This window comes from Corvus moneduloides, chromosome 10 (assembly GCF_009650955.1).
Source record: "Corvus moneduloides isolate bCorMon1 chromosome 10, bCorMon1.pri, whole genome shotgun sequence".
Lineage (NCBI taxonomy): Eukaryota > Metazoa > Chordata > Aves > Passeriformes > Corvidae > Corvus > Corvus moneduloides.
This window is the reverse complement of record NC_045485.1, coordinates 322,341-333,803: the sequence shown is the minus strand read 5'-3', so window position 1 is coordinate 333,803 and position 11,463 is coordinate 322,341. Positions and strand designations below refer to the sequence as shown.

General features: G+C 44.9%; 1 protein-coding gene across 2 annotated transcripts in view; it reads left to right on the top strand.

Moving 5' to 3' along the window:
* The first annotated feature begins 2,433 nt into the window (after positions 1–2,433).
* Positions 2,434–11,463, top strand: part of MYO7B (myosin VIIB) — a 54,404-nt gene continuing 45,374 nt past the window's right edge. For both annotated transcript variants that reach the window (XM_032120029.1, XM_032120030.1), the window contains exons 1-4: positions 2,434–2,614; positions 6,885–6,927; positions 8,208–8,321; positions 8,942–9,094. In XM_032120029.1, coding sequence (XP_031975920.1) covers positions 6,910–6,927; positions 8,208–8,321; positions 8,942–9,094 — 285 coding nt within the window. In that variant the 5' untranslated portion in view covers positions 2,434–2,614; positions 6,885–6,909. The remainder of the gene's footprint in view (positions 2,615–6,884; positions 6,928–8,207; positions 8,322–8,941; positions 9,095–11,463) is intronic.

Sequence of the window (11,463 nt, the reverse complement as noted above, 5' to 3'; positions counted from 1 at the left end):
GGGCGTTGCACGGTCACAGCCGCCCCCGCGCTGTGGGCTCGGGCTGTGCCACAGCGAGCAGGAACGTCCTGGCCTCTCCTTTTTGCTTCCCTCCCGTAGAATATGGTTTGGTTTCAGTTTGATAACTGAAGCGCTGGGGAAATTGAAGGAGCCTTGGAGGATAAAAGGCTATTTGTAGCCCCTGGGTGACCACGGCAGTGCTCGGCTGCAGGGTGACGTGGCTGCGATCCTGGCAAAGGTGTTTCCTTGTCTGAGCCCTGCGGGAATTTCCAGGAGACCAAACCAAGCCCTGACACTGTTAATGGCTGCTCGGAACCACAGGCCTGAGCTACACCGGAGTTCCCAACATCTCCCTTCCACCAGACCGAGGGCCATCCGGTGCGATGCTTCCCACAGTGATTAAGGGTGCGAGATCCGGAGCGTCATCTAGAGCAGAAAAGGTTTTGCCATTTAAATAATAGGTAAATTTATCAAGTCAGCAAGATTAACATGCATCTCTGCAAGAAGGTGGCAAAGCGGAGCCTGAGGTCAGGCACACGCACACAGGTGGGCTCTGATGCTGCAATAGGGTTGGCACTGTTCATGTTTGCAGCTGGCTGGACCCGCCATGGCCATGGAAAGGAAGGACAGGTTCTCTCAGCAAATTCAGGTGTGACTGTCCTGGCTGAAGCTCCAGTTCAATCTAGTTCATGTGTGGGCGGTTCCTCCAGATTTAGCCTTCAGGATCCATTGAAAGTTCACCCTGAGGTCCCAGGGGATGGTGACTTCTGGAGTAAACACAGGCAGGGCAAAACAATGCTGGTATTTTTCAGGGATTGTTGTGTTCTGTTTCAATAGCCCCTATCCTCTGAGTAGTTGCATTACTCAAGAATTTGGCACACCCATGATATGCAAGTTGAAGATTATTAGGGATGGCTGCTGTCATTGATGCAGCATTTAAAAATGTGAGTCTAATAAATGTGTACGGTGCTGGTGTCCTGCCCCTTGGTTTGTCATACAACACCTTCATTTTCTAGGAAAATACAGGTCAGTGTGAGACAGATAGAAAACTGCTGCATGTGTCTTTTGGTGTATTTCTGAACAAACAGTGACTTTTATAATTCTGCATGCTACACTCTTGTTCAGAGTCATCAAAATTTAGTAAGTTGAGAATTTGGGGCAGAAGAGGTCTACTTCTTCTGCGCTAGAGGCACCTTGCAGTGGATGACAGAGAGGTTAAGCCATTATTAACTAACACTTTCCGTCCAGGAGCAAGCACAGTTATATGCAGGGAGTTCAGTGTACCAGGCTAAACACAGCTGAACTCTCGGGACTGAGTCATTATTCAACATCTTCTACAGTGGAACACTTAGAAGGAGAAATTGGTAGTGGAGTCAGATGTTTCTCGGATACGATCCTAAATTCTTAGCAAAAACGCAGAAAACCTTTTTTTCCCCTGAAAGCAGCTGACATAAAACACAGATAATATCTCTTTGTTTACAGCTCTCCTGGTCTTTTCCACATAGCCACAAAGTTCCTTAAGTGAGCCTCAGGACCATGCTCTTAATGCTATCACGTCCTTTTTTTCCTGATCCCACAGGATTTTTACTGCTTTTAGGTCTTTGCACTCTGTGGTTTCACAGAGATATTTTCTGGAAGGAGCAGGCACGTGTGCCAGTATGTGATGGGAGGCTCCTGTTGTTGCACTTCTCTAGCTTCCATAAAGAAATGGAATGGCTTTACACAACTGACTAAATAGAAGGGAGGATGACAACTTTACAACACAATAAATAAAGTAATAAGGAAATAACTTGGGAGTAGTGTAACAGAAAGTAATGGACAAGGGAAAACATAATCAGAAACTAACATAAAAAAAAAAGGTTGGATAATGTGTACCATGGTATGTGGAAATTGTACCAAGCTGCCTAGAAAACACAGAAATCTATCCCATACTAAAGTTTGAAGAGGATCAGAGTATGATGATAGTCTGCCTTGGAAATTAGTCCTTTATAGATGTGTCATGTTCTGCAGGGAGCCACTGTCCCAAATTCCAGCTGCACTGAGACCGCACTGATGAAAGAATAAAGATTTTGTGCATTTACTGAGAGTGGAAGGAGGTACAGAGGTTCCTTCCTAATTGTTATGAATTCCCATCTTTCTGAAATGAAACCTCCTAACCTAGTTGTGACATGCTTGTGCATCACACAGGGGAGGGAGCACCTGTGTCTGAAACAACCTCACCTCATCAATGCTGAATAACTGGGCATCCATCCCAACCCTCATTCTGCAGGTAACATGCGTGTGCACACTAACGTGCACATGCCTTTGTTCCTCATGAGCCAGAGCCTGGCAGATAGCAGTCTGTAATATACTCTTGTAATACCATCCTGGCTGCTTCCCAAACGGAAGGATGGAATGACAGTCAGACCATAATGGGATTGCACAGTGGGGGAGAATGACCTGTCTTCTACCAAGCAGCGTAAGCAGCGCCCACTTGGCGTGTGTGAAGGTGCCCAGAGCCCCTGCAGTCTGCCTCGCTGTGCAACTCCATGAACTGGCTGGAATGAAATAAGCCTTTCCCTGAGGAACAGAATGCTCAAGAAAACCATACAATGCACTTGGAAATCCTTTACCGGTATGTGCTTCTTATTTAGTTCGCTTTGTTTCCTGCACTGTGCCTTTCAGAGTTAACAGACATCAGTGACTTAGAGCTACAAATCTGCTTAGAGGAAGGGAAGGAGGTTAGTGTAGGCAGGAGGACTGCTGAGTGAACAGTTTAAATTGCAAATTGTTATATCCAATCCACCTCGCTTCAGAAACCTCAGAGAAATAACTAGTTTAACATAAAATGGTGTTTGATATCCAGGACCTGGTGATGCAGAAATGACAAGGCCACTTTGATTTAGCTGGAGAGAAAATATGAAAGGTAGTGCCATGTGCAAATTAAACCCTTTGATCCTGACATCAATCTCTTAATTAGGAAGGTGTCAGGACGAGGCAGTTTTGTTAATACATGTCTATCTGAACAGACCTATTGCTTTGAGCAACAGCAGGATTGAATTCACCTGAGTTCATCCAATTTTATTTTGTTGCTTTTCTCAACGCAGCATTCATCATAGAACCACAGAATAGTTTGGATTGGAAGGGACCTTAAAGCTCATCCTGTTCCACCATAGCAGGGGCACCTTCCACTATCCCAGGTTGCTCCAAGCCCTGTCCAACCTGGCCTTGGACACTTTCAGGGATAGGGCAGCCACAGCTTCTCTGGGCAGCCTGTGCGAGTGTCTTGCTACATACTTAATAATTTTTTGAGCTTTATTACTTAAGATGTGACTTCACAGTCTTCACCTTCAGCAGTTGCTTACAGGAAAGTTTACAACAATTAATCAGCATAGACCATGCTACAGATTACCCCTAATTACCACTACAAATGTTCCTGTGCTCTGCACAGTCCCTCACCAAACTCTGTGTTCAGCAGTACATTGCATTGCTCATTCCTGGCAAGTTCCTCTCCCGTCTTTCCCCGTCTGCACAGCTCAGTGCCTGCCCAAACCTGAGCTGCCCCTGTGCACCCACAGGCCCTTCTCTGGAGGCACCTTTAGCCTGCTCCTCTCTCATTAGCTGCATGTGCTGCACAGAGCATCTTGGCTGCTTCCCCTTGGTATATCAAGTACCTGCTCCCTCAGCTTTTGTTTTCTACCTCTTGAATATGTCAACTGTGGAAATCAATCTCCCTTCCAGTACATATTTCAACTGTTCAATGAGTTGTACTTTTCTTTCAGATGACCTCAATTTCCCTATGATTCCATCTCATACAGTTTCTATAGGACATAAATCTTGTACTTCTCTCTGAAGTAGCACAGGCACTGCATCTTGGGCACAAGTGTTAATAATGTAGTTATTTTTAGGATGAGATTCTCTGCCCCCAAACAGTGCTCCATTTGGAATTTCAGCGGGTATGTTTTGTTTGCTGAAGGAATATGCATGGCATTTTTTTTGTCCAATTACACAAAAAGCTTTGGGTTTAGATATCTGCCTTGGCAATATAAAGGTATGTACTTTGATTTCTTTGCCAATATTTGACCTTTACCTAATAAAATCAGTACTTGGAATTTTGTTAATCACATACAGCATATAGACTTCTAAAAACTGAATCAAAAATAAGTCTGCTAAAGAACTACTTTGAGGCAAAATCTTTGAGTAGGAATGATTTGCAGTTAGAAACTTGAAGAAAGCTCTCTGTGGCTTTCTGCTTCTCTGAAAAAGTCTCTGAGCCCTGAAGGGCCTACACTCTGTTTCTGCACCTGTATCTGCTGCTGTAAGACTTAAACAAAAATTCAGGTAAGGAGGCTGACATTAAAACACAAATATGTGACGTTGATAAACACATGCTACTCCTCACTATTTATTGCCATGCCTGAATAAGTATTCTAATTTGGACCTCTAATTTGGACATGGAGCTACAGCAGGGGCCCCATCATACAGTGCAGCCACACTGAACCTAGGAAACAAGAAAATAAGGATATTAGGTATACTAGCACATGCTCACAATTATTGCACATTTACATTTGCATGTTTAATAGTGGGCACACAGACTAGTGCACAGTGTTGTGCACAGGACCCTGGAGGAAGGTGACACGGCTGGGTTAGGGTACATGGAAAAAATCTCATCCTCACTGTTTGGGCTCACCATAAGGGTTGGAATGTTCCTGACTCCTGAGTTCTTGCTTTGGCTGGAGAAACCCTGTATCTGCCTCTCTACAGATGTACTATACTTCTGTTTCTTTCCCATACTGGAATTTAACCAGATTTGCAAGAAGGACACAGAGAGTACATATGGAGCCAAGAGAAAGAGGAAAGCTCTTGGCCATTCTGTCCTATTTTGGAAAGAGAGAAGTGGACAAATAGGGAGTTAACATGCACCTAGATTGTGGAACACAGGGACAGAGTGTTTGTTGAGTGATAAATTAATGATAGTGAAACCAGGACGTTTTGTCCCATTATATGGGTGTGTATATGAATTTCGGTTAAGTGTGACAAGTTAATTTTGGTCTGAGCTGTAGATACTGTGAAACACAGACCACACAGGACACAGACTGATGGGCATTTTCTTGCAGAAAAGAGCTATGGAAAATAATGGGGAGGTTTTGATGAAGAGATGAGGGTCTGATTTTCTTCATACCTAACAGGGAGACAGACAGTTCCAGGGCAGTCAGTTGTATTGGAGCACTGTAAGACCAGATGGTAAAGAATTTTCTTCTGGGAGTGCTTTCCAGAAATCTGAAAGGATACAGGCCAAATGGAGGATTGAAGTTTAAGGTTCACCCAGGCAAGAATTATGCTTTGTGCTCACTGGAACACCTGACCTGGAAATGACATATACACTGAACTAGGAGCAAAGTCCTGTAATAAATAACCGTCCTTCAGTCACTTCCTCCTTTGTGCAGCAGAGAACTGGCACTTCATGGCACCAGGGCCAGTTTCACCTTCCTTTCCCTTGTTACTCCAATGCTTATGAAAAAGAGGGAGCTAAACTGCAAAAGCCACACAGTGAAGATTTCTTCTGGAGAGGTAAATTCCCATCCTGTGGGGTGTGATTTGGTTTATGGGCAGCATTACTTTGTCAAGTAGAGCAGCAGAGAGAGCCAGGCTTGGCCACGAAGTAGCCATGCAACCAGGTGCAGGGGGGTGGCCACTTACAGCTTCTGTGGGAATAAGCATTTTAAATGTTGGAACTGCATATCCTGGGATTATATGGGATCTCCTCCCTACACGTCCGCTCTTGGCTGTTGTCAGACCGGATCCAGAGCCAGCTGTCCCTTTGATGTGACACCGCTGTCTCCGTGCATCTGCCACTCCCTCCTTGTTAGGGGTCAACATTTCTACTCTTTTGCCATATTCTGGTTTCTGGTACAGGTGAAAAAGTGCCTGTCAGTTGTGAATCACTGACTGTGGCCCATCTTTAGCCTATGTTTGCCAAGGACTGTGCTGCTGTGCCACCCTGCACCACTCACAGCAACAGGCCATCCCAGTGTTGAAGTTGATATGCAGGTCCTGTCTCTGAATCCTGAACAAGAACATGAGGACTTTGCCGTAAGAACAATAGAATATGAAAGACCAGCTGGCAAATCATCCTAGGCATGGAGTCACTCCCAAAATCGAACTCTGTCTGTGGGACAGAAAGTGGCTTTGAAGACTTCAGTTTCTTGGTTAGGACAGCCTAAACTGCATCATCCCTTAACTAAAGCACTGCTGTAGATTTCTGGCCACTGATATATGACTGTTACATTCTTGACAGTGAGTTCCTAATTTTATTATGGTTCCCTCCAGTCCCTTATTTTGCTGTTCATGCCTTGATTGCAATCCCTCCCATTCCAGCCAAGGTAGGTGAACTCTAGGCCTCAGTTTCTGTTTGGTGGTAGGTTCAAGCTGGAGGGTGTGAGGGAACTCAGCTCAGGAATATATTAATTAAACCTGTGCCTCTGGGATAGTCACTGAGCTGCTGGGTCAATGGACCAGCCAAAGGTAACTCTATTGTGCATCACATCACATTGCACTGTGGGGTCTTTTTATTAGTGAGCCAGCCTTGAAGTTCAGCCAATAACTGTGCCTAGCACTTGACTGAGAGAACTGTTTGGTATGAAAATGTGCACAGTGAAATCTTTAGGGCTGAGAGTGTCTCCAGGCTTATGTGGTAGAACTCAGAGCACCACCCCAGTGCTGCACATTCTTTGCTTTGTGTAGATGGTGTCATTGTTTCTACATTGGGTGTATCTTACTATGATCTCTTCTGCTTTAACAAAATTATTTTAAGGCATCTTGGTGTTCTTTTTATGCAAGAAAACCCCGCTGTCTGTTCTCATCAAAGCCCTTTTCTGGCCTAACATTATGTTCTTGGCATGCAGGTTACATACAGTGATCTGAAACATAATGGTGGTTTTCAGAAAGGTAAGTCCTACTCTTTGCTCTGATTGAGTGATTAGCCTGAGGCACAAAGAGGAAAAAATTACCTTGCCATCATAATTCAGTCAAAAAGAAAGTAGCAATAACCCAGTATCAACAAGGTATAAAATAATTTCAGCCTGGATGAGGGAAGAAGAGGTGTCTTGCCTCACCAGGCCATGCTCTTGTTGTGCAGGTGACCTCTGTCACAAGGTGTGGCACTGAAACCACACAAGTTACCTCTGGAGTTTTATTCAACACAAATGAGAGCTGTTAGTCTGTAACATTCTTCATTATCTTGTGCAATGTTTATAGATGATTTACACTGGTTGGTTTTAAATGTAAGCCACAAAGCATTTTGAGAGGAAAAATAAATATTTTTTACAGTAAAAATGTTGAAACTAAGACCATCAATGCTGCGGTGTATAACAAAAGTTGTATATGACAAGACACAGCTAGAAAGTCCACCGACCTACAACTCTGTTCAGTTTTTATTCCATCTTTCTGTTTGAGTCTGTATTAGGGCCTGGAGCAAGAGAAGGTGTTCTCAAAGGCCTGGAGTAGGGGAGTATAACCAGGACACTGGTGCAGGCAACACCAAGATGCTACTCATTCCTAGGAAGGGGCTCACCCCTTCCTCCAGGGACAGCAGAGCAGTTCTTGCTTGCTCTGCAGAGGTTCCAGGTGTTGCCAAGCCTCTACAAATGTGAAGAGAGGAACTGGACTGGATAAAGAATGTTGGTGGGTTTTTTTCCTAAGAGAGGTCATGGATGCACTCACATTTCAGCTATAGCAGGAAAAATATAAATATAAAAATTCTCTAAACAGAGGCCTCTACATTTCTAGGCATCCAGTCTGTACATCCATTTGTTTGTTTTTCTTTTTGCTGGTAAAGTCTATGTTCTCAAGAATCTCTTCTGAGAGAATATCACAGCTCATGTGAAGCTGCCAAGGCAGTTCCCCAGCATTCCCTGTGCCCCTAGCCAGCCTCTGAGAGGTAGTGGAGCTGCATCATTGCTGTCCTTGGAACAGGTATTGCATCATTTCCTCTTGGGAGACAGCTGGGTTTGATGACTTGTCCAAAGTCATGTTCCAGATCAGCTGTGGAGCTGGGAGTAGAATTCAGAGGTCTGTGAATGTTCTGCTGGCAAGCAGTAAGAACATATCCAGATAAACACTGCTAAAGAAATCAAATCACTAAAAAAGGAAGACCAAGAGGTGTTTGCCTGTGAGCTACATGGCATCAAGTATGTCACTGTACTTGACAGTAGCTTTTTTCTCCCCAGGGTGATCACGTGTGGCTGGACACTCAACCAAACAGTGAATTTAATGTCCCTATCGGGGCAGTTGTAAAGGAATCTGACTCAGGACGGATCTTGCTGGAGGATGATGAAGGCAAGGTGGGCTATGCTATAACCTTCTGTAAAAGATGAACATAAAATTTAAAAGTGCAAAGTACAAAAGAAGGCCCTATTGGGTCATACCAAAGCTCCATCTATCCAGAGGGTCTGACTTTGATAATGTCTGGTAGGATATACTGAAAGAAGGACTATAGAAATAAGGCAAGTATAGGGTGGTCACCCATCATCTCCAGGTCCAAGCACTAAGAAGATTCAGAGCTTCATGAGACAGCAGTTATATCTACGTGGTTAGGAAATGGAAATGGATGGGCTCCAATCCCTAAATCTGGTGAAGCTTTAGGTGAAAACATCATCCCAGTGAAATCAGTTAATCCCTACCTCATACAATGTTCTGCCTGTGATGACAGAGTTGCACTCTGAACAGTGTTAAAATTGGTGCTGTTCAGAACCCACCTGAATGGCTTCATTCAGTGTTTTTAACCATCTAGTCCTGGGGAGCAGCAAACCAGTTAATTCTTCTAGGCGAGTCACCTGTGTGTTAGAACATGCTTGCTTGAGCATGTGTTATGCTGAAGCTCACTCTAGTCTAACCCAGCTCTCCTTTGCTTGCCTCTGAGCCACAGCATCACACGTTAAAGTCTGTGCCTTGCCTTTGTCAGGAACACTGGATCACGGCTCGGAACATGCACATGGTGCGCCTGATGCACCCCTCCTCTGTCCAGGGGGTAGAGGACATGATCCGCCTCGGGGATCTCCATGAAGCTGGCATGGTGCACAACCTCCTCATCCGACATCAGGAGCACAAAATCTATGTGAGTGCCATGGTCGCTTCCAGGTCACCTCCAGGAATGGCCTCTACATTTAGCAAGTGACTTGAGCAGCCTGTGAGCCTTTCACACGTGAGGCCCTCTGACTTCTTTACTGCCTGAGGGTGCCAAAGAGACACAACATAGTTTTTATCTTCTTTCACTCGAGTACTTTGGCTGTGAAGAAGAGAGCTACCAGCAGCCCTTCAGTCACAGTGCTGGCACAGGTAGTGGCCCCACTTACTTTCTCCCAGAGCAGTCATTGCCACCAGTTACTGACAGTGAACTAAATCCAGCCCATGTTACAGCTTAGTGCTGCTCTTACCTGGAGGATCAGCCTAACTAGTTGTAGCGGGTTGAGTTCGAAACCGGGCGGAAACACCAATTAAATGTAGTGGTTTTGATTCAAAATATCCATTATTTACTTATTTTTCTTCTGTGAGATAAGAATTAGGAGAAAAGCAAAGCAGGCACAAACCTTAAACAGTTGCAGTACAATGAAAGAGCTTTATTACTAACAGAATTAAAAGTAAAGAGAAAACAACGAAACAAAATTAAAGTAAATTCCCCCCCCCCCCCCCCTTTCCAGCACTTCTCCCCTTTTATCCAGCTCACACAAGGGATAACAGAACATGGGATGTTAGTCAGTGTTGCAGTTCTTGAAAAGTCTTTCTCTTATGCTTAAGGAAGAAAAGGTTTTCCTTCAGTTGCACGTGGTTCCCAAACTGCCACCAACAGCACACCCGCCCGGAAACAAACAGTCTGCTGTGTGTAGAACATCTCTCTCATGAAGAATTTCACAGTTCTTTCATACTACAAAACATGGGCCATCACATGGGGTTATTCATCTTTTTAAGGATAAGTTATTTTGGCCTGCACACAGAGGCTTTTCTTCGCCACAAGTCTCTAACAGCCTCTCACTACTTCTATATAGCCTGGCATAGGCATTCTTCACAATCTTCACAGGCACACGAGGATACTCCATCCCCCCATGTTCTTTCATTGGATTAAAGAGACAAACAGTTTGTGGTATTACGGTTTCTTACCACGGCATGCAAGAAGGTTTCTTTTAAGCTGCGCGCCAGAATCGTGGCACCGCCCTCTTCTCTCCCGTCGCCATTTCCAGCTCCGTCCCACGTGACTCACTTCTCTTTCTCTGACTCTGAAACCGCCATGTTGAAGGGTGTTCTTGTTCGGGCTTGACGGTGGGGAAAGCCTCGCTCCCTCTGTGCTGCTGGCTGCACGGTGTCCTCTTCAGTTCAGCACGAAGTGTGCTGGCTGCAGACAGGAGGCTCTGCCGGCTCCCGCTGGCTCCGCATGGAGAGGAGAGGGACCCGCCTGTCCCCAGAAGCTGCGCTGGATGGGTTTAGCTGTGAGCAGTCCATGGCTGGTTTGAGCTGCCTGCGGCTCTGGGACAGTCCCCCCCAGCGACCCAGGGTCCGTGCCGTGGTGCTGAGAAAGGGGGAAAGGGGCAGTGGCCCCGGCCCGGCCCAGCGGGGCCGGGAGGCTCGGAGCCCCCCCCACCTTCCAGCAGGCGAGCTCCGACCAAAAAGGGGAAGTCCCGCCTTTCTGTGCGGTTTAAATATGTAAATTGTGAGAAGCGTAATTGGTCTTAAAGACTGTCCATCAACTCAGGGTCAACCCAACACACTAGTACACAGTGACATGATTTCAATTGTCCCCCAGTCCAAGCTAACATTTACTTGATTTTGATGTAATAAGATCGCTAATGAATAATCTGGATATTTTGTCCATTGAAAGTTTTATCTGTAACTGGGCAATTTGGCATTTTTATTTTCTTTTTTCCTTAGTTTCCAGTTTGTAATATTATAATGAATATTCAAGTTTTTCCATGCTTTGCCTCTCATGTTATATACAGTACTGGAGAGAAGTTGCCTCTTACAACACAGGTGTGATGATATTCAGTGTAAAAAAGGACTGATTTTATAGATGCTGCAGTTATAACTACCAAGGTGTGTGTATAGACCTGTTATATTAGACTCTAGCAGCCTGCAGTTGTTTCATGTAGTTTTTGAACTATATTATTGCCTTGCATCTCCACAGCCTTCAACAGCCTTCGTTTCACTGGTCGTGCTGCATACAAATGTTTCTAAATCACTGTATGAGTAGCACACCTATGACTTGGCCCATTAGCAAAGTTCAGCTACATCTGCACTGGAATACAAAAGCAGCTTAACAAAACACTGCAAAGCACCTTAGGATAACACAAAAGTGCCAGGTCAAATTGGACTTTTGCGTATTTCAGCTTGAGACAGAGAACTGTGATTTGGCAAGGAGATTACACCTAGCATTCTTCCTTGGGCAAAACCCTCCTTATCCTGGGATGTTTAACAGCAGCTGATAGCGAGGAACTG